This window comes from Ambystoma mexicanum, chromosome 6q (assembly GCF_040938575.1).
Source record: "Ambystoma mexicanum isolate Mex_15411 chromosome 6q, UKY_AmexF1_1, whole genome shotgun sequence".
NCBI lineage: Eukaryota > Metazoa > Chordata > Amphibia > Caudata > Ambystomatidae > Ambystoma > Ambystoma mexicanum.
The window spans coordinates 1,545,231,907-1,545,255,683 of NC_090937.1; the positions used below are offsets into that span (position 1 = coordinate 1,545,231,907).

The following is a 23,777-nucleotide window of genomic DNA, read 5'->3' on the forward strand; positions in this document are numbered from 1 at the left end:
TGTCGTTGTTGAAGTACCCCTAGGGCCCGGGCCGTCTCTGAGTCGGTCTTGATGGCCTGGAGCGACTCGTCCACCGCCTTATCAAAAAGGTTGTTGCCGTCGAACGGCATATCCAACACTCTGGTCTGGACGTCCTGGCGAAAGTCCGTCGCCTTGAGCCATCCTCGTCGTCGGAGGCAAATCCGTTGCCCAGTTGGCGAAAACCGGTATCGGCAATGTCCGCTGCCACCCTTATGGTGTGATCCAACGCCACCTCGCCTTCCTGCAGAATTTGTAGGGCCTCTGCCCTCTTGTCATCCGGCAGGAAGTCTAGCAGGGGGGCTATCTTGAACCAAAGCTCCCTGTCGTAGCGGGCCACGATCACTAAGGCATTGGCCGCCTTAATCGTCGTCGCCGCCGACGAGATGACTCGTCGTCCCATGGAGTCCAACTTCTTGCCCTCGCTGTCCGGCGGGGAAGTGGAAGTTGAAGCCGCCGCACCCGCTGCTTTCTTCTTGGCCGCTGCCGAGACGACAGAGTCTGGCGTGGGCTGGGCCCTGAGGCACAAGGGGGCGGCATCGGGGAATCGGTACTTCTTCTCGTACCTGTCCCTCTTGGCGGGTGTCGTGGAAGGGTTCTTGAGGATAGCAAGCCCCTCATCCCAGATGTTGTTAAGCAACGGCACCGCGAGGACCGTCTTCCTCTTGGCCTCTCGTCGTTGGTAAAGAAACCCTTCTTTTTTTTGTTCTTCAGGGCAGAGCTGGAAGAGCTCGGGTGCCCTGGTTATCATGGCGTGAAAGGAGCCAATTTCGTCGGCTGGAGAAGCCCGAGGGGGGGTGATGACGAGATGTCCGTTGTGTCATCGCCGCCGTCGTCATCCGTCCCCATCGCTGTATCCGTCGCCGTATCCTCTCTAGGGTCCGGCGAGGGGGATGAGGGGTCCACAGGCCTCGCGGGCACGAAGGGAGGCGAGGGGTGGACTCTCCTCCGCTTGTGCGGAGGGCTTCCAGACGGGCCTAGTTCTGGATCCTCCGTCGGGGTCCATGGTAATCTCGTCCTTATCTCAGTACATAAGGATTGGATCGCCAACAAAATGGCCGCCGAGCTATCTTGGGGCTCGGGTAATGGCTGCGACGGACTGGATGGCCACTCCACTGGGCCCTCTTCGTCGCCATCGTCGCTATCTTCGATCACATCAGCGGGGGCTGTCCCCTGGGATCGAACCTTCTCGAACTTCTCGTTGAGGCCCATGAACCTCTCATTGAGGCCCTTCTCGGTTTCTACCAGATCCTCCTCAGAGGCTGATTCCGAGTCTGTAATGGCCACCACCCCCCCCTTTTTCCGCCTGGGACTTCACGGGGGTCTTAACGATGGGCTGGAAAGAGGATTCCCTCCGCGGTGGTGGGATACTCTGGGCCCAGGGGCCGTTTCCACTGGCGTAGTCTCAGCCGGCTTTGCCAGGGTCGCAGCAACCACTTCGATAGAGGCCTTTGTCGGGTGGATCAAAGCCCTCACCACCTTAGGTGTGTCCTGGGCCTTCGCCTTGGGGGGAGGGTCTGTGCCTCGCTCCCCCTTCAAGATCGACCGGGTCCGCTCCAGCAGCTTACCCGGGTTCTCGGACTTCCTGTTCCCCGAACCAGAGCACTGGCTCGTGGTCGAACGTGCCGGGGAAGTAGCGCCCTGCCTGGCAGCCGCATAGTCCGACCTTTCGGCACTCCCAGTGCCCGCGGACTCGCGGTGCTTGGCCTTCTGTTGGGCCCCCGTCGCCGGGGCACCCTCACAGGACTTAGAAGCCCGCTCAGACTTTTTCTTCGCCTTCTCACCTGCTGTGCCCTTCTCCAGCCAGGCGGCGAGGCGGGAACGACGATCTTGTTTGGTCCGTTCCGAAAGGTTCTTGCAGAACGCACAGTCCTTCTCGACATGCGTCTTGTCCTCATGAAGGCAGTAGAGACATTGCAAATGCGCGTCCTCCTTGAAAAAGTTTTGCAATCCGCATCCAGGGCAGCACCTGAACAGCTTGGATCCGGGCATCGAGCTTCCCTTGTCCTGGGCCATGTCCGTTGAGGTAGGCCGCAGATCTTCCGGAATCCTCCAAGAAGTGTAAACTCGACGAAAACTTCACCCTTGAGGGGCGTAGAAGAATTCCGAAATGGGTCCCCATTATCGGAAGTAGAAACGGTGGAGCTTGAGGCTCGATTAAACCGAAAAAATGAGAAACTCTCCTGAAAAAGCGCGAAAACACAGCAATAACTCGAGAGCTGAAGCATGAGGACACTTGAGCGTGCGGTAAAAATCTGAGGATGGCTGCCAGAGGCGGGGCTTAGGGAGAGGGCAGTCATTGGCTGGGGGCAGTATGACCCAGAGATCAGGGATTGGTTACTACTAAGAAAGACAGATCAGAAACGAAACTGACACTGATTTTTTCTTTACCGAGGATTCCCAGCCTGACGACGGAGAATATTCATGAGCATGTGAATCCATGCCAGACCCCATGCTGGAGAAGAAAATATTTTCTGATGCATGCCCATCACACTCTAAGCAAAGCTTTCAGAAAAACGGAACTGAAGACAACGGGCGCGGCATGAGCTATTTATGCTACAGATGAAGTTGACGCACGACGGCAGCCCTCAAGGAACGTCGACGTCACGACATCAAGCACAACGCCCTCTGGTGGGTGAACATTTTTTTCCGAAGCAGCAAAGCTGGGTGATACGAATATCAAAGATCAAAGATGAGGAATACGTGGGATGACACAATCCATTCGAACAATAGTTACAGGCAAACCTTCTCCAACTTGCATTGAGACACTGGCTTATTTATTTGGCTGTCTGGTAAACTTTCATTCACAATGTACATTCCTTCGGACTATCTGTAAGAGTGTCAAAGAAGGATGCCGAAACAAGGTTGGCAAAAACCTTTATCAAAATAGAAGAAACCCTCACTATCCCCATTTTCTAAGAGGGGTTACCCCTGCCTCAAACTTAATACTAAAGGATCTGTCAGAATGTCAGTGGAAATCAACTCCATCGTTTTGTGCCACAACCTACTTCTAACCCTTAATGCTACAACTAAAGATTCAGCGATCGGAAAGTTAATCCTCCAGAAGAATGACTCCCTTCTCCTGCTATTTGGGCGATATTCCCAGAATTGTTCTTTGGCAAAGGATACCAGGGGGAATGACTCCCTTGCCCTGGCTTGTAAATCCAACAAACGTTTGCACCAGTCAACCTTTGGAATTAGGAGAAGACCTCCCTTCTGGTATTGGTTCACACACTCCAATATAGTTCATAAATCCAGGGGGAATTACTCCCTTCCCCTGGTGTCGCTTGCGTGTATCAAAAGGGTTTTCAGTTTCTTGACCAGGAGAAGGACTCACTAATTTTCTTTTTAAACTGTTTTTGTTAGTTTCCATAATCAACACAAAAATTACAACTAAATACAGACGGCAGTTCATTCCCCAACCCACACAATACAATAGTAACAGATATAGTAGGGAAAACATTGGCATTGTGGATTATGCATCACACATGGGAGCTGAGCTATCAGAGGCATCACCCATTCAGATAATAGAAATGTCACATGTGGGACCCAAATGTTACTTAGCCTGGCGGCCGGGTGCACAGCAGGACAGTATTCAGTCTCCATGTCTTGACAATTCAAAATGTCTGCTCTCCACTGGTCATATGCAGGGAGATGCTTCCCCTCCCCCACCATGGTAGCCCTTCTCTTTGCAAGCAACAATAATAGATTGTGCAGACACCAGACGTGCGTCTGTAAATCTTTTGTTTGCCCCAACAAAGCAACCATGGGGGAAGGCAACAACTCCTCCCCAGCAATCCCACTGACAATGTCATAACCGTGTCCAAAAGACCTGCAAGTACAGCTCCATGCCAAGTGCAAGAAAGAATGTAGCGCATAAATAAAGTTCCACATCTCCGGCACGAGTCCGGTGTCTCAGGAAAAAAAATATGGAGGTCAGCGGGGGTTAGATAAAACTGGTGAAGAAATGTAGTGGATCAGCTTAAATCTACTATTGACGGCAACCCTACTTGTCTGCGCACAACAGAACCGCCAAGTTTCATCTGGTATCGTAATCGCAAGAGCACTCTCTCATTTGCATTTGCTGCGGTAATCCTCCCTACAGCCCGCTGTTTTATCTATTATGCTGGCCTACAACTTGAAGACCAATTTGGTCCCGCTCCCAGTGCTAATCAACCCATGCAGCACCAGGGCTGCGGGAGACTCTCTGGGGAGAGAGGGGAACTGATCCTTCAGTCCGATGCGTAGCTTAAATACATAAAAATGTTGAGCGCTGATACATTGCCCTTCGCTTTGAACTCTTTGAGCGTCATAAACTGCCCCCTGGGGAATAGATCCTGACAACATGAGATACCTAATCTGGCCATGGCCATACACTGTTTGTAGACCTTTCCCCCCACCCCCGTTAGTGCGATCCCCAGAACGTGCGTGACAGGAAAGGTTGGCGGGTACAGAAAGAACCCCAAGCCGTGCCGCTCCCTCGATCCGGCTCCATGCTCCACACATGATCTCAACCATGTGGTCGGCTCTTGGCATACGCTGCAGCAAAGTGAGTGACAGCCCTAAGGAGGGACGGCGCTACCATCGCCCTCTCCATCTGGACATGCGAACTGTCTGGAACAGAATCATTCTAGTAAGAAAGGAATGAATCCTGTGCTAAAACCCAAAACGCCGCCAGGTCTGGAAGCACAAGGGCTACCGCCCCCTTTCCAAGGGAGCCACTAGCTTGCTCCAGCGCACTCGTGCCTGCTTCCCCTGCCATACAAATCCTGTAATTACGGCCCTCAGTGATTTAGAAAAGGAAGAGGGAACCGCTATGGGCACATTAAGAAAAGTATACAGAAACCTGGCCATGATAACCATTTTTATCAACGAAATCTAACCATAAAGCGACAGAGGGAAATTCTTTCATCTCGCAAGAGACTCCTCAGTCTGAGCTAATTTTGCTCCATGATTTTCCCAGTGTAAAATCTTCTGGGATTGCACAAGCATCAATCCAAGATACCAGGTGAAATCAGTATGCCACTGGAAGTTAAACCCGTTCCGGTACCGTCGGTTAATGGGAACAGCACCAACTTAGCGGGGCGCACATCCAAAATCCAATATGTTGGTCATGACCAATGCCAGGTTCGTTCTAGGGTCCTTAAATAATATCAAGTCATCGGCTTAGAGTAAAATCAACAATTTATGAGTGAACAAACTTAATCCCCTCTGAATGTGCCTAGATTTCACCAGTTCAGCCAGGGGCTGCACTGCAAGGACGAACAGGAGGGGCAGATAGCACTCCTGTCTTGTGCCTCTTCCCATCTTGATGGGATCAGATACTCTGCCATTCACCCTTAGCTGTGCCACCGGGTCCTTATACAGCAGGGAAACCACGCTATAAATAACTACCCCAGGGCCATACGCTGCAAAACTGCAAATATGAAAGGCCATTCTATTGAATCAAACGCCTTCTCAGCGTCGAGAAGGGCCACCACTACCGGGAATTGCTGTTCAAGTACCGGGAGAAGGCTGAATACCATGCGTAATCCATACAATGTGGACCTCTCCCAGGCATGAAACCTGGCTGGTCCGCAAGGACACACCTAGGCATTAGCGGAGAAAGTCTGTTGGCAAGTGCCCTAGCCAATATCTTGTTGTCAAGGTTTAACAGCGATGTCAGCCGATAGGATGAGCAGTTCTCAGCGTTGTTCCGCAGCTTGAATAGCAAAGTGACCACTGCTTCCCGCAGCAATACAGGGAGGCAGCCGGCACGCAGCGCCTGTTGATACATGTTTAGCATGTGGGGAACAAGGATTGTTGCATATGCTTTATGAAAATGAGCTGATAGGCTGTCAGGGTCAGAGTCTTTCCCAGCGCGCAGTGATTTAATGTAAACATGCATCTCTTGCTCTGTCAACTGTCTGCCCAGTAGCTGGCTCTCCTCTTGAGCCAAGCAGTACAGCCCTACGTGGTCCAAGTAGTTGTTCAGAATCTCCTGGCTCACAGTAGTTTTGGAGGAGTATAGCACTCTATAGTAATTAACCACGCCCTTGCAATCGCCTTATCTATCTGTAAGAGATCCCCTTCTGGTGACTTCGTAGTTGTGATGTGGGACCTTGCGGTTTCCGACCTTATTGTACACACCAACAGTCTCCCCGGCCTCTGCCCCTCGCCATACTGGCGCACTACATAACAATTGAGGAATTTCACCTCTTTCTCGGCCGTCTCCCTGAACAGCCCCAGCTCCCTATGAACAAGCACATGGAGCCCCAAGTTTGTAAGGAACTCTGGCTCCGCCTCCAAGCCCCTCAGGTGATTCTCACAGGCGGTCAGCTCAGCCCTAATACCTTTGAGGACTCCTGCCTCCTTTACAATGCATATCCCTCTAATGCATTGGAAGGCCTCACAAAGAGTGGAGTAAGAGGCTACAGTGCTTTCATTCTCCTAGAAGAAGTGGACAATCTCCTCCCGAACAGTCTCCTGAAATATTGAATAACAAAGACTCATTTTTGAAGAACATCCAACTCCTACCACCCAGCCCCTTCCCAAGGACAATGAGCGAAGCAACCACCGGGGCCTGGTCAGAGTGTATGGGCCAGAATACTCCACTCCGTGACTTGTCCAGATCTCCCTCACAGAATCCAAGATGTAATCAAGCCTCGATACTGAACCATGCACTGAGGACATAAAAGTGTAACCCTTTTCATGCCAGTGGCGGCGCCTCCACACATCTACAAGTTCCTCCGTGGCACAGATCTGTTGTAGCTTGTGCGTAACCCTGGCAGTCCCCCTGTTGTCTCCCCCCGACCCTTCCAAAGTGGAGCACATAACAGCATTCAAAACCCCTGCCCACAGAACAATATTCGCTGGGAGCCTCTTCAGCTGTTCCTCGATAAACTCCAGCGTCTCTAGTGAATCAGTGTTGGGGTCATAATTAATAAACGTGAACTCTAGTCCTTGTATCAGACCAGTAAGAATTAAGGCCCTCCCCTCAATGTCCCTAATCACCTCTTGGCATTGGAAACCCAGTGTTCCCCTGATGAGTATACATACGACATGTGAGTGGTGAGTAAGAGGAGAAATATCTAGGGCAGCCCCATGACTTGACAAAGGCGGCCTCCCCAGTGGGTAAAAGGTGCGTCTCATGCAGAAAAGCATGGTGTGTCTGCATATATAGCAAAACCTTACTGGATTTGGAGGGGAAGGTCACATCCCATACATTCCGTGTCATACATGTGACTCGCTTATTGGCCATGCAAGTTCAGGAGAGGCATCCAAAAACCAGGAGTTGCATGATGATCCAACCATCCCGAGAAGCCTCCAACGTTCCGCCAGAGACCCTTCAAGGCCACCCCCAAACCAACTACCGTGAAAATAGCACGTGAACCCTTCCTTCAACAGGGCAAACATCTGCCCACTGCCCTCTATATGCCTCACATCCCCCAGGTGTAGATATCTTGTCGGGATCATTAAGAAGTATGGTATGTCAATCGTCAAAAGCAACCTAACAACTAACAAACAACCAACAGCAAATGCCCACCCCCATGCCCAACCCCCACCAGCAACACCAATCTGCCAGTTAGACCCCCACCCAAATTCACAAAACAGAGCCAAGGCATGGAAACCTCTCGAGGCTTGGCCAACTCCACCCGCCACGAAGGACTATGCATGCCTCGAAAAAAGGCTACCCCCAGCCTACAACAAAAATGGCATGAATAGGATCACCAGTGCACTGCTGAAATGTTAACAAAGATCTTGGTCTGAGGTTTGCCTTGGCCGTTTCTGCTCTTCACTGGCCCAGCCCCACCGTCAACGGAGTACAGGAATTCACTTGCTTGTTCGGGAGATTGAAAGAATAGGGCCTTCCCATTTTGTTTGACGTGCAGCGGCGCGGGGAAAAGCATGGCGTACTTGAAGCCTTTCGTCTGGAGTCTCTTCTTCACCTCAACATAGTTCTTCCTTGACGCCTGCACTCTGTTGAAGAAATCAGGGAAAAGATTGATTGAATCCCCTTCATATGTTAGAGCGCCCAGCTCCCTTGACCACTGCAGTGTTAAGTCTCCGACACAATATTTAAGAAGCCTGGCGATGATGGGACTGGGCGACACGCCTGGCACTGGGTCGTCGTCCCCGGAATGCAATGGGCCCTCTCCACCACGAAAGCCGATGAGAAGGCACCATCCCCCAAAGCCTCCCGCAGTATCGCCTCCACAAACAGTCCCATGGGTCCTTTTGTCCACCACCTTGGAGACCCCTACAATCCTGAGATTATAACAGCGAGATCTGCATTCAAACTCAGTCCTGCTTGCCTGATCGCTCCTTGACCACTTTTTACAGCTGGGCCACTTCTTGTGCAGTATTTCCAGCCTCAACCTCTACAGAGGAGGACAGGAGTTGTTCTGCCTCGTCCAGTCTATTGTCATGCTTGTTCAATCTCACCTGCATATGATCAACTTTACAGGTTCGGATATCCGGTTTATTATCTAGGGAGTGGATACCCACCTGTAGCTGCTTTAGTCTGCCCTTAATATCCTGCAGGGAATCAGAAGAGGTCTCCCTCCACAATTCCACTGCAGCATCCACTTCCTGTGACCCCCATGACGTGTGTTTGAGCTGGTAGGGGGTAGCATATGGCAGCTTAGATTGAGTTTTGTCAGCTTTCCTCATCCTGGCCTGTGCCGATTGTTGGCTCACTGGGGGTGGGAGGGGGTTCACCCCCCTCAGTTCACAATGCAGGTGGATGTAGGCCCGCCGCAAGGTGTGGGGCATCCCCTCTGGATCCAGCAGCGCTTGGGCGATTAGGGGAGTGGAGGAGTGGGCCCCCGGCGACCCCCCCCCCCAGGGTTCCTGTGCCCCACCGGGCAGAAAATGGTATAGTGAGGGGCTAGGGGGGTGTCTTTTCTGCCCCTGCAGGTCCAATCACCCTCCTCACCGCAGGCTGTCCCCTGCATGCCTCCTGTGGAATCCTTGCACTTCGGGCTAAATAAGCAGCAGATGTGGCCTATCTGGATTGCTGCCCTGGCCCTGACTGTTCAGCACCCTGACCACCACCTGAATGACCCCTATGATTGCAGGCCAGTGTGTGCTGCAGCACGTTCCGCAGCTCCATGGCCTAGACTCTCGTCCAGAGGTCTGTGCAGCGGTTGCCCCTCACAACCAGTGCCACCAATAGGGTACCTGAGATGTTTCCAGCGGGCACTGTGCCTGCCTGCCCCAGCCGGTGCCCCATCAGTTCCAAGGATGCTCTCCCCAACTTCGCCTGCCCACCATATGCTCCGGCCCCCGCAGGAGCCCCATATGCTCCTCAGAGGACCATCCCTCACTCCGCCTGCTCAGGCATGGCACCTGTGTCTGCCTCGTATCCTCAGCCACCAGGCCGCCTCGCTCCAGCCCACAGCCCACTTCGGCTGAACAGGATACTCTCACTCGCCCGTTGGGATCAAGCACATACTTGCCCACCAGGCCGGTAGCCCCTCGCAGCACCGGGGCTTCAGCCGCCGCACCAAACCCTGGGAGACTACCTCTTTCACCCAGCAGAGTTATGGTCCCGGCGGCAATACCAGTCCTCTCTGCCATCAACCCTGGAGCCGCTCAGCAGAAGAGAAGATCTCCTGCACCACACAGACACACGCGGCCCGCCTGAGACACAAGGATCTGACACACCGGCTCCTCCGTTAGTAATCAGGAAGCCATGCGGGTGTATAATATGTTCGATGGCACTGGAATTTATCTGGATTAGTGGTGCAAATATGGGAGCTCACATTGGAGCTACCATCTTGGCGCAGCTCTCGAGTGCTCTCCCGCAACTCCCTCACCCATCCCCCAGAAGGACTGCCTTCTCCTGGTGCTTGAGAGTTTTTTCTCGTATCTCACAACTCAATGTCTCTTTCAACCCCTTCTCATGGAATTAACAGAGTCCCAAATCCTTCTCTGGCCTCTTTGGACTTTTCTACACCACTGTGACGAGGATGCTTACCTCAGATGCTTAGTACACTTATGTCGGGCTCCCAGAGCCTTATCTGCTGGTCAGTGGGCTTGTTGCCACCACTGCATTGAGGAAGCTTGCCTCGTGTGCTCAATGTGCTTGTATGGGGGACCCAGACCCTTCTCTAGTGGTCAGTGGGCTTGTTGCTGCCACTGCGACAAGGAAGTTCTCCTCGGATACCCGGTCCACCTATCCCAATAGTTTGCTTGTTACTACTGGGCCCGCAGAGAGCTGCTCGAGCCTGCCCCTCTTCCATCCCTGTGTCCCCTCCGGGTCTCTCGTAGCTCCAGTTACCTTTGTTGGGACTTTGGTACGCCACTGGGACTTCCTGGGGCTGGGGTAAGTCTCTCCGGCTCTTCAGGCTTCTCTCTTCTGCAGCACAACGGTGGCCCAGCACTCTACTGAACATCTCCACTCTCTCTTCCGTCTCCGTGTTCCGGTCTGCTCCAGCAGAACCCAAGGACTCGCTAAGCGCTTCGCCAGCATCCTCCACTCTTTGGCATCCCCAGTCAGCAGACAGGATTCGAAACACCTACACTGGCTGGTTTCCACACCTGCTGCCTCTCCCAGCTGGGCTTCACAAAATCTTCAGTCCTTCTCTTCTTATACATTGTTGCCAGTCCCACCCTGGCGGATTGTCAAAGCCCTTTGTTGTTCTTGATAGATTGATCTTCATGCATCCTCCTGGCCATGTAGCAGTACTAGCACAGTCGGTACTCTGCTGTGCTCTTCTTCGTCCTGGTACTTTGTTTGGGCAGCCTTTCCTTCACTATAGAAATACATGGATCTACTCGCTTCAAAACAAAAAAGCAGGTGGAGTGAGTTTCTGCGTTACATACAACACCTGCCTTCTAGAACTCCCTCCCACCATCGATCAGAAATCAACAATCTTTCCCTACTTTTAAAAGACATGGCTATTTGACAAATATGAGTAACTTGTTGCCTACGGACGCTGGCCAATGGCTTTTATGTTTGCTTTCTGTCACTGTAACCATTTTGTATATACACTGTAACTAACTCTGTGATACCTCCGGGTCTGGGCGTTTCAAAAATGTAACAAATAAATATACTCTCAAGGAAGTAGTATGGAATGGAGGTGGTAGGGTTAGGGAAGGTTGGCATGCAATGTTGGCCAACGGGATGTACCATAGGTGATCCACCTGATCCCTAGAGGAGTGCAGTCCCTCCCCATGAGGTCCTCCCACATTAACCACCACTAGGGGGACTATTGGGTAGAGGCCGCACCTCCCCAACCTCATGGGATGGGCTCTCCCTTGGGGAGTGACAATACCTGGTGCATAGTCACACATTCTCTTCTGATATGAAATATTTTTAGGCTTCCCCTTCTCCCAGCGTATTGTTATTTCTTGTTTTAACACTAGCATTTAGTTTCTAAGTGTCTCCGTTTGTGTCTTTCTGATAATTTAAGATCAGGAGAGAACCAGGTGGTTCAAAGATATGTTTCTCTCATTAGTTCTACTAGGACGAGTGATCTGCACAATATAATTATCTCTATTTGGTCTCTCGGTATCCCTGTTCTCCCCGTTACCTTCCCTTAGGAGGGGGGGGGGGGACGTCTTCAGGAACCTTGTTACTTGTCGACCTCTTTGAACCATGGAACATGTTTGCTTTGCCTTCTTTAGCGTTACAAGGGTTTGTCTGTCCCAATTTCCCAGTTTCTCATCTTGGGCTCCTGTATGATGTCCTTCTCGTGTCGGGGCTGCAGTGGTGCTTTGGCGTGTCAGCCTCTCATACTGGGCTCCTGCCTAATGTTCTCTTGTATCAGGGTTGAGCCTTGACTTAAGCGTGTCAACCTCTCATAACAGGCTCCTGCCCAGATACTCTCTGGTGCTGGTATGCTGTTGTGACTTTAGCGTTCTAGCTTCGCATCTCAAGCGAGTGCTGCAAACGTGCGGTTCTCCCCTCTGCTGTGTACTCCACCTCCTTTCAGTCTTATGCAGCAATGGGCCCTCTCTAGGCTGCTCACGCGTTCCTCCCTCACTCTGTCTCTATACAAGGTGGGTTATTTATGTCTCGGGAGGATAGCTAAGGGCCAACGCGCTCGCCTTGGAAGCAGGCCGATGCAGAGCACTACAGGTTCGATCCCCGGGTCTGCGCTTAGAAACCACTGGGCATTAAGAGCGTTATAAATAACCCATTACAATTCACAATTAAACATTCTCGTCTCAGTATGTTGCATATTTCGATTACAAGAGCCTTTGGTATTGTGGAGCTTGTCCTGTAGGCAATAGTCTGTGCCATTATATGGAGTTCCATAACAGGAATGGGAGTCCCTACCCCTTGTGGTGGTCAGGGGAGGGAGGTGGCAGTCCAGTCCGAACTGCGAGGTCGCATCCCTTCTGCACGAGACCACAAGCATCCCCAGGTTGCCTTGACTGCTCTGGTCATTCTCGCACTTAGGAACACAAATACAACACCCATGAAGCCAAGTGTGTTGATATATTTGGGCCCTACAAAGAGCCTGAAAGAAACCTCCCGAACACATGGCACCAATAGTAGTCTAGCTCATAAGTAGAATTCAACCCTCTCCAAGCAACAGGACATAGCACCCCTTTATAGAATGTAGAATTGTGAGCTCTGGTTTGTGACTGCAGTATTTAGTACATAAAACAGACCTTCTTCTGGAACTGATTAAAAAGTCAATTTTAAGCACTTTTTCACAACATTCCATTCAAAAGGTGTTGGTTTTCATTATATATTTGAAAAAGAAACAACTATTATTTAATTGACTTTTTCTACAAATGTATTACGAACAGTATTGTTTTAATTTTGCATTTGCTATTCTTCTGGAGGGAAAACCAGTTTTAAATTTCAATAATTCAGAAGGTGCTAAAAGGGTGATTGTGCAGGTTATGATAGCTGCTAGATGAATTAAATTTATTTAATAATATACATATAACTAAAACATATAATAAACAGTTAATTAAAAAAACAGGTGAAGCATTGTAAATATCACAATGTACATTTCATATGTTATTACCTTAGTGACACTGGATATTTTGATATAGCTCTTAATGCCAGCAAGAACCGCCTCTACAACTGCAGAATAAACAAGCGACAAAATTCTACTGCAAATGACAAAAAAGATAAAATGATTGTTACTTTAAAAAGAACCAACATATCATATGTATAGTAAGATGACATAAAAATGCAGTCTCTACTAACTCTTAAAAAATAAACTGGGATGTTTATCTAAAATCCTAAATCGAACATACTTGGCAAATTGATAATCTAGGTGTGCAAGACTCATTCTAATTACCTACTAAGAAAAGCATTTTTGAAAGAGCAGTGTAAGGCTAAAGTCTGTCAAATATGTATTAAACTAAATCTAAACTCCGGTGGTTCGCCAAACTCATTCTTCTACAGTGAGACCCTATCTAGGGTCTCACTGACAAGGTTACTCTGCGTAATGTGTACCAGGCGTGCCCTACAACTCTCATACTTAGGTGCTCTACTCCTCCTCCCCCCACCCACTTCTCCTAGAGCCTGCCCATGCTTGGTGTGTAGTTTACCTCACTGGCTGGCAGCAGCTCTTGTGTAGTTCTAGAAATTATAAGTTACTCACCGTAGTGAGTCCCCTTTCCTCCATATTGCATGGGCGTCTCATCCTAGGGACAGGAGACAGAACCTTTTTCACCAGAAAAAACATTCTTCCCCTTTCAATTTAGGGGCCATCGGGGGGGTGCGGGGTTGGGAGGGGGAGGCCCTGGGAGCATGCGCTGCCCTGATTCCGCCTTCCGGCACCACACCTCAGTCCTCATAGACGCGTCGACAATAGTTTAACATTGCCTAATGACACTGGTTTTATATGGGGGGGTGGTGGGGTGTATGGAGGAAAGGGGACTAAGAGCACATTAGCCACCACGGTCAGTAACTTATAATTACTCTTACGTCCTGTCCCCTTTCCTCCATACTGCATGGGCAATTACAACGGAGTGTAGCCCCAGGGTTGAGAGGAAAGCCTCCTTATGCAAACAGGTTTCTGAGAACCTCCTGTCCGAAAGCCGCGTCTGATCTAGAGCTGGCGTCCAAACAGTAATGCTTGCAGAAAGCTGAAGGGGTGAACCAGGTGGCTGCCCTGCTTATGACTTGCCACGAAACATGCCGTTGGAATGCGATGGCTCTGACCGCATGGCGTGTTACCCGGAAGTGGCTTTTGCTGCCCCTCAATGCTTCCTTAATAGCCGCTACCATCCATCGTGCTATATAGGCCTTGGATGCCTGATACCCAAGCCTTGACCTGCCGAAAGTGACAAACAGCTTGGTCCTGTCCAAGTAGAACCTTAGAGCACGCCTGACATCGAGGCAATGCAGAACCCTCTGAGCCTCGTCCTTAGGCTCGGCAAAGAAAGTAGGCAGCACTATTTCCTTGTTTAGATGGAAAGCAGAGGGTACCTTAGGTAGGAATGCTGGGTGTGTCCGCAGGACCATCTTATCCTTGTGAAAGGTAATATAGGGCTCTGAGGCGACTAGCGCCTGGATTTCGCTGACGCTACAAGCAGAAGCGAGACCAACTAGCAAGGCCGTCTTAATGGTGACCAGCCTAATGTCTGCGGATGCCATTGACTCAAAGGGTTTGTGCGCCAGGGCACCCAACGCTAAGTTGAGATCCCACACGGGTGTGGCCTCTTGATGGGTGTCAAATGCTTCTTGACTATCGGGTTGGCAGATGAAAATACCTCTTCCTCTGAGTTTCTGTAGGATCCTATGGCTGCCAAATAAGTGCGGCTGTTAGGCAGAAACCTGTGCAGTTCCCTTAGGGACCACTGCAAAAAGTTTAAGACTACAGGTGTTGGGAGTAAACCCAATTGGTAGCAGTCTGTACCACCCAGATTTACCTTGTAGCTGTGGCTGAGCAGTCAGACTTCTCTCAAGATGAGTTAGGCAGTATATAGAGTATACACAATAGGTACAAAAATACAGTAGCACAGGCAAACACTGACCAGAGCTTGGGTATAAAAGTATATAATTATTTATTTAAAAACACACTTGTAAAAATACACTGGCACTAATATGGCAAGCAAGTTCAAAGACAGTCACTAGAAATATATACACCTCCCTGATTAACTATTCGACAAGTTTTGGGAAAAGAACACCACTTATTGTCAATACAGAGGTGAGCGCTTAACCAAGATGGCACTCCAATAATTATTTAAAAAGGGAGGGAAAAGGCAGAATTAGGAAAGCACACCATACCAACACTTTTAAAAGAACCACAGCAAGGCAAGAAAGGAAGAGTCTACTGTAGAGCAAAAAGTTTATAGGCCAGGCCCACTCTTGGAGAGAGCAAGGCGGAATTGGCCCAAGATCTCACAGTTGAAGTACACTTTAAAAGTCTTTGCAGATAGTTCAAAATGAGTTGGATCAGTTCAGAAAAGTTAGTTAACAGGTCCCAGGTCACCCCAGGATAGAGTCAAGGATTTACGGGACACCTTGAACAATCTGTTGCAAGGGAGACCAGGCGGGACACAGTACTTGAAATGGTGAGAAAGCTCCAGCGGGGGCAGTTGTTCCTGGCAGCGGGTGCAAGTCGGTGCTTCGTCCAGGGGAAGAGAAGATCTCGACCTGGAGGAAAGCTGGAGGTCGTTGCACTGCCAGGGAAGAAACCAGCCGCTGAGTTTCCCGGTTAAAAGGGACTACCCTTTTATTCACGGTAGTGGTGAAGCGTGGCTATCCGGCCGCCGGGGTGCTTGGCACGGGCGATTCGACCACAAGACGATCCAGGAAGGCGAAAAAGAGGGCGAACTGGTTAACCCCACCAGTTCAAAGGAAGAAGACTCCAGGAAGAAGAACTTCTCTGTCGTTGGGAAATGGTGAGTCGGTTCAGCAGGGCTCCACCGGTGGTGTCGTCGTTGTAGGTCGGTTCAGCTTCTCCCTCTTCGGATTCTTTAGGTCCTGTGTAGACTTCTGAAGTTCCAGTGCCCAAAGCCCTGTTTTTATGCAGAAAACCCCCATTCATCAGTCCTAGCTGTCACTCAAACATGCTAAGTGGTGAGCCGGGTGGCTCACCACTGGGCCAATCACACAAGAGTGCGACTTGAGTTGCCGAGGCAACTCAGTCCAGGGTGCCTATTCCCCCCTCCCATACATCATATAGACCCAGACAGAGTGGCACCACTTTTGGAGGCTTCTGTGCAGAAGCCCGCCAAAAGTGGAACAAAGGGCTCGACTTGGGTTGGAGTTACAGAGGCGAACACAAACGCCATTTTAAAACCGAGTCCTGGCAAAAAGACCCAACAGGGGTATAAATATTAAATAAATAACCCAGCGGTATCTTTAACATTGCACCAAAAAAGTGGCCCGTTTAAGATGAATGGGAAAATCCCATAGGAAATATTCCGGTGGAATATTTTGCGTGGTAACCACTGCCACCAGCTAGAAACTCGACGAGTGGGGACTGCACAGTGCCCCCTCGAAAAACAGACCCAGGGGCAATCCAATTACCCCTACCAGTACTTCCACAATATGATGGTTTGTACTGGTTCTGTTCACAATTTAAGACTAGTAAAGTCAATGGTGACTTTACATGCCCTGGGAGACAGTAGTCAGTCCCAGGGTATGGAGTCTATGTTTGGGGGTCACTATGACACCCCTGTGTTACTGCACTGAGGGTGCTGTGTAACACACATACCAAAAACACATGAAGCCCTATGGAGTAAAAGACCCCATAGCCCATAAAACGCATTACAAAGTCAAAGGACATTCTCAAATCATGCCCAAGAGTGGGAGAAAAAGAGTCTCACTCTTAGCAGGAGAAAAAAATAAACCCCAAAAATCCAGCAAAGCTGCTGGGGGACTCACTAGGTTTGGGAAATTAGCCTATACAGAGAATTCTCCCTAACAGCGGCATGTGTCCACCTGCACACCCCAGTGGGCGAGGTGCGTCGAGAAGGAGGGCACGTCGTCCAACGTCCAACGCCCTAGCGTGACTTGCTCATGAACCATGCTGTGAGGGCTAATTTCGGAGGCGCGGGGTGGATGACCCTGCCCCCCTGTTGTGCCAGAAGATGTGCTGGGCACGTCGGAAGGTGAATGGGTGGCCTCCATTGAGCTATCAGAATGACTCTGAGGTGGCAAGACTTCTATATCTTGCATATCACCTGGAGTGGGTGGGAAAGCGTATGTTGTCATGCCGCTCCACTGAATCTGAAATGCGTTGCCCAGGGAGCCGGGGCCCTTCTACACTTCTTGTTGTTCCAAGAGGCAAAGAGGTCCACCTGGGGGTGTCCCCATCTGCTGAAGATCTCTCGCAGCACCTGGTCGTTCAATTGCCACTCGTAATCGTCTGCTCCCAGTCTGCTGAGCCTGTCTGCTTCCAAGTTGGACTCCCCAAAAAGGTGGACATGCGTGAGGTGGATGTTGTTCTCCAGGGCATATTCCCACATGCTGACTGCCAGTCTGCACAGGGGAGGGGACCTGGTCCCTCCCTGCTCGTTTACATAGAACTTGCTGGTCGAGTTGTCTGTCTGAATGAGGATGACCTTGCCTCCATTGACAGGAAGGAAGGCTCTGAGCGCTAGCCAGATGGCCTTTAGTCCCAACCAATTGATATGGTAGTCCTGCTCCTGCCAGGTCCAGGTTCCGTGGACGCTGTGGTTGTCCAGAGTGGGCACCAGCCCTCGAGGGAGGAGTCCGTATTGATGGTGACCTGCGGGCTACGCTGCCGGAAGGGCAGGCCCGTCCGCAGGTTGCAGTCCCTGGACCACCATGTGAGGTCCCGGTGAAGAGAAGGAGGAAAGTTGATCATCTCCGCCTGAGAGTCCTGCTCCCGATTCCATGATGCTGCAAAGTGCAGCTGTATCCTCCTCATCCTGAATCTCGTGTGGGGGACAGCCAATAGGACCGCTGCCATGAGACCCAGTAGGTATTGGTACCACCAGGCCGATGTCATGTCTCAGCTGAGGAAGTGAGTAGGGGTCCTCCTGATGGCCGTAACCTTGTCCTCTGAGGGAAAAACTCTCTCGGAGCATGCGTCCCAGATGAGCCCCAGGAAGGTCAGTCTCTGTGTAGGCTGAAGATGGGACTTCTTGAGATTGAGCGAAAAGCCCAGATCGTGGAGTGTGTTCATAAGAGCGTGTGAAGTGTGGTGCACCGCTTCCAGAGATGTAGCCCTGATGAGCCAGTCGTCGAGGTACGGGTAGATGTGGTGGCACTGAGCCCTGAGGAGGGCCACCACTGTATTCGGCCGAAGGGGAGCACCTTGTATTGGAAGTGGTGGCCCATGATTCTGAATCGTAGAAAAGAACGATGGGGCTGCCACATCGGGACATGTCCTTCAGATCCAGGGAGCACAACCAGTCTTCCTTACACAGTGTCTCAGCTATGAGAGCTGGCGTAACCATCTTGAATTTTTGCAGAGGTACAGAGAGGTTGAGGGTGGATAGGTCCACCACAACTCTCAGGCTAGCCTGGTTCTTTTTCTGAATGGTGAAAATCCTGGTGTAGAAACCCAAGCCTTTGACGGGACTTCCTCCACTGCCTGGCTCTTGACGAGCGACCGGATCTCTGCCAGAAGAGTTGCTGTCCCAATCTGTGGGAGCGGAAGGGAGGATGGAGGAGAGGCAGGGATAGGTAGGCGGTACAACGTGGATACTACAGAAAGGATCCAGGGGTCTGCAAAATTCTTACGCCAGAACTGTGCATGGAGGGCAAGCCAACCCTCCACCGGAGACACGTGGACCCGGAGGGGCGTGTCATGCCTCTTTCACTCTGAGGCTGCTGCAGAGGAGGGGGACTGGAAAAAGCCCTTAGTAAGCCCCCCTTTTAATGTTGAGTCGGCGAACGGTCGTGCTGCCTGGACCTCCGCTCTTGGAAGCCGCGGAACCCTTCGTATGTACGCCCCTTGTCTGAGCGCTGCTGTGACTGGGTGTACGTCCTGGGCATGGCCTTTGTGAGGATAAAGACTTCGCTGTTTGCAAGCTGTTTTTCTTTTTATCTGGCTTTTCATCCATGGTGGAGTGAAAGAGGTCACCCCCCTCGAAAGGCAGGTCCAAGATGCGGTCGTGGACATCCGGGTTAAATTTAGTGGCACTGAGCCAGGCCGTCGTTCTCATGTCCGTGGCTATGCAAATGGCCCTGCCAGAGGTGTCAATGTGGGCCACGGTGGACTCCATGATGTCTTGCGCCACCATTTTAGCCTCTGCCAGCCCCGCCTTGAAACGTGACTGGCTCTGAGCCAAAAGTTCCGGGAAGAAGTCGGCTATTTCCCACCAAAGCCTCTGGTTAACTGCTGCCAGCATGGCATCCGCGTTGGCTCGACTAAGATGCAGCAAAGCGTTGGAATAAAGCTTTTTCCCGTACGCCTCCAATATCTTCTCCTCCTTGCCTAGAAGTGCCACTGACGAAGAGGCTGACAACTGAGGTTTGGAGTAGAGTGATGCAGCAGCAATCACTGAAGAGTGTGGCTAAGGATGGGCCGACAGCAAGAGTGTATCCCCCTCCATTTGCCTGTACTTGGCGTCCAGGCGTCGATTGACCAGCTGGACCGAGTGGGGCTTGAGAAACCTCTTTTTGGCCAGGGCAACAACGTCCTCCTGCATCGGGATCCCTGTTCTGACCGCGGGGCATATCTTGAGGACCTCCATGAGTACCCCCTCCTCTGGCTGCTTTACCTCAGGTTGAGGAAGTCTCAAGTACTCTGGGTGTGTCGGGGTCCTCCTCATCGTTTGTGTCCACCTGGTGGTCCGGAGGGTCCACTGCCGGTGGAGGAGATCTGAGAGCCGAAGGCTGCGGTGTGGAGACCAGAGCCGGAGGCTGTGGCGGAGGATGGTATGGAACAGCCTACACTATCGGCTGGGGGGCCGGAGCAGGCTGCACTGTTGCCTGCAGCGCTGGAGCCATGGGAGGAATGACTATGGGCGCGGCCGGCGGGAGCACGTCCCTGATGGCGTCCCAGAGGATGGCCCCCACTCAAGGAGATTTCATGAGCCCGAGGAACCTTTCAAAGAACTTGGCCTTGCAGGCTGGAGGGGTGGTAGGTGATATTGATGGGGTAGAGGGCAGCTCCAGAGGCCGTTTCATGCCCTGACGATATGGACGCAGCAGGAACCTGCCTTGCGCAAATGAAGGATCAGCTGTAGGCCACGTACCTGGTTCACACCAGTCCCACCTTGACACTCATTCCTCCACCTGCTCCCTTCCTTGGTGCGCTATCGGACGGGTGCCCATGTCTTCTGGTGCAGCGGTCATCTTCTCGAGCTGCCTTCCACGTACTGAAGTCCTGTTTGGCTTTCGGGACCCAGCCTCGTCCAGGACTCTTGAGTGTAGATCATGGGGCTTACCCGGCCTTTCGGGTCGAGACTTGGTAGGCGTTTCGCCCTTGTCGGAGTTGCTGGTAGTGTCGCGTATAGGCGCCCCCTCTGACATATTGCCTGTACAAGGGCGTAGCCCCTCGGGTGAACACCCGGTAAAAGGACCTTCCGGTTCCTCAGCACTGTCACCGGGAGGATCTGTTGACCCATCCGCCGGTAGCTGGACTAGCCTCGGTGCTCGTGCTGGTATGAGAACCTTAGAGGTTTCTCCCGCTTGGACGAATCCTTGGGATGGAGCCTCCCTTGCAGGGTGCGCTAGAAAAGAGCCTCGATCTATTAATTTCTTTCGGTCCTCTGAGGCAACCTCTGGAAGAGCTCCATCAACCTAGCCAGTCTATTCTTCAGAGCCTGAAGACTTCCTCGAGGAAAGCGCGTTGCACACGGTACAACCTTGCAAGCCGTGGTCGGGGCCAAGGCACCGGAGGCAGAGGGCGTGGGGTTCTGACGTAGGTAAGGTGTTTCACTCATGCCTCATACCTAGCCTCTCTGGCACCACAGTTCCTGGGCCATAAATCAATAGGTTATGAGCGAATAACGAGTTACCCGAGCAGAACAACGTATACTCCCTGGATCCCTGGACCTACAGCCTCAAGACAACCTCAATGTTTTGATTGTGGAGAGTGGGGCCACTTAGCCAGATTCTGTCCCCACAGAATTAAACCTGAACCAATGGAAGTAGGAATACTACAGTCTCAAGAATATCGAAGAAAAAGATAACCGTATACGGTGGAAGTGACAATCGACGGGAAACCAACCCAGGCGTTGGACAGCAGGAGTCAACACACCGCCATAAACCCTGTAGAAAGTGGTAGCAAAGGCTGGAATGGGATAAAAATGCCAGTTAAATGTGTGCATGGGGATGTACGGTCTTATTCTTCTAAACTCATGTCTCTGGGCAGACAGAATCGCACATTGGACGTTAAGGCCGCCATAATACCCTCACTGCCAGCCCCTGTGTTGTTGGGTACTGATCTTCCTACATTCCAGGATAGCATTAGTGAGATGGACTGGCTACTGACGGCACTCTTTTCTAAGGAGTTACTACAAGTACCGGTACGGAAGAAAACACGCCGAACCAGAAGGAAAGAGAGAGTAAAGAAAGTGGGCGGCCGCTGCCGTCATCGACTGGCTTCCTGAGGGTTCCAAGGCTTCCTTTCGGGCGGAATGCCAGAGTGATCCCACCCTCCACAGGGCCCAGGAACAAGCGCTTGAAGACAAAGTCAAGCAGCATCTTACCAGGCGTCTGTATTACCGAGTGGTAAGGGAGAAGAACGGAAGTGAAACAGAGCAGTTACTTGTTCCTTGCCGATTCAGGAAACTGGTATTATGACACGATGATGAACCCACTGAGGGTCATTTAGCCACAGAAAAAAACATTGAGTAGGGTGCTAAAATGGTTCTATTGGCCCAGTGTTTACATGGAAGTGTATGACAATTGCCAATCCTGTGTTTGCCAAAAAACCAAACCTCTGTACCACAAAGAGCACCTCTTCAAGGAATGTTGTTGATCAGCGAGCCTTTCCAACGCATTGTGGGACTTCGAGGATACCAGTATCTGTTGGTGGTGGTAGACTACGCTACTCATTACCCAGAGGCGGTCCCAATGAGAGGAACCTCTGCTACACAAATTTTGTGATCTGCTCATCCCTTATTTTTGAGTCTGAATACCCAAGGAAATATAAGTGACCAGGGTAAGAACTTCATGTCCAACTTAATAGGGGGAACCTCAAGGCCTCAACATAAAACAGCTGAAGATGTCTGTATATCATCCACAGAAAGATGGACTAGTCGAGCGATACAACAGGACTATAAAACAGATGCTGAATCAGGTATCTGCTCCTAGCGGGAAAGACTGGGACCGGGCTCTGACTTGGATTCTAATGGTCCTAAGAGATACCCCACAGATCAACTGGATTTTCTCTTTTTGAGCTGTTGTTCGGGCATCGCCCTAGGACCCTGTTGGACAGAACCAAGGAAGACTGGGAAAAGGGGGATGACAAATCACTGACTACCTATGTGGACGAACTACATACCCAGCTGGACACGCTGAAAACTCTTGCCCAAACTAATCTGGATTGAGCAAGGGAGAAACAGGAGGAGTACTACAACTTTTCCTCCAAGTTGAGGAGCTTTAAGACCGGAGATAAGGTACTGGTATTACTACGGACCAGTAGCAATAAAATGCTAGCACAGTGGTGAGGGCCTTACACCATAAAAATCAGTATTAGGTCCAGTGAACTATCTCGTTCAGCAACCCGACAGACCAGAATAAAAATGATCATGTGAATCTATTAAAGGAGTGGAAGGATCCTATGAGGAGCATGTCATTGATCATCTACAAAGAAACAGCCACTGAACAGTTTCATAAGGGTGAACCCTTAGGTCTACAGGATGTCCAGTGATCATCGAATATGTCGCCCCAGGCCAAAGAAGAGGTCCTTCAGACCATGAAACCATGGGCCCATGTCTTTTCTCACCTACCAGGCAAAACCAATCTCGTCGAACATACCATCAACACTGCCCCAATGGCATACCTGAAGCAAAAACGGGTAGAAGTAGAAAGGCAAAAAGAAGAGATGTTACACATGGGCATCATCAAACCCTTGTCAAGCCCCTGGTGCTCCCCAATAGTGCTGGTACACAAACCTGTTTTTTGCATGGACCTTTGACAACTCAATTACATCTCGACCTACCAAGCCTAACCCATGCCACGCATAGACAATTTGTTGGAACGGCTAGGAGCGGCTCGATATCTCAGTGCAATAGACTTAATAAAAGGTTACTGGCAGAACCCCTGAGAAAGGAAGACAGATCGAAAACAGCATTCTCCAGCCCAAAGGCACTATATCAGTTTACAGTACTCCCTTCTGGTCTTCACGGTGCTCCAGCCACTTTTCAATCTTTGATGGATAAGATAATGGTACCTCACGAAGCCTACCACTTCCGCCTATTTAGACAACATCATTGTGTTCAGCCGTACATGGTCTGAACACCTGGAACATCTGCGCAGTGTGGTCGCCACTGTGGAAAACAGTTATCTACACATCAACCCGAATTAAAAACACATTTGGTGAGAAACCAAACCAGATACCTGGGATGCAGAGTTGGGAGAGGTGAAATAATTCCACAGGTGAACAAAGTCGAGGCCATACTGCGCCTACCTTTACCTACCAACAAAAAAGCAAAACGTGGCTTCGTAGGATATTATCAACGATTCATCCATGTGTTTGTTACCATAGCGTCACTGCTCATGGAGGCCCTGAAAGCATCCCATTCAGGTGACCGCAGGTCAGAAGAGACGGCTGTGGCTGCATTCGAAGAGCTTAAGAGGGTAATCTCTTCCCTTCCGGTGCGGAGGTGTCCGGATTTCTCGCAACATTTCTTTCTGCAGACTGATGCCTCTGGAACAGGCCTGGGGCAGTCCTCTCCCAAGGTTCTGCAGACAACTTGCGAGCCAG

The 23,777-nt window shown here is 50.9% G+C and overlaps 1 protein-coding gene across 2 annotated transcripts in view; it reads right to left on the reverse strand.

Moving 5' to 3' along the window:
• DNAAF9 (dynein axonemal assembly factor 9) overlaps positions 1–23,777 on the reverse strand; it is a 2,133,167-nt gene that overhangs the window by 1,268,674 nt on the left and 840,716 nt on the right. For both annotated transcript variants that reach the window (XM_069632250.1, XM_069632251.1), the window contains exon 13: positions 12,990–13,077. In XM_069632250.1, the coding sequence (XP_069488351.1) occupies positions 12,990–13,077 (88 nt within the window). The remainder of the gene's footprint in view (positions 1–12,989; positions 13,078–23,777) is intronic.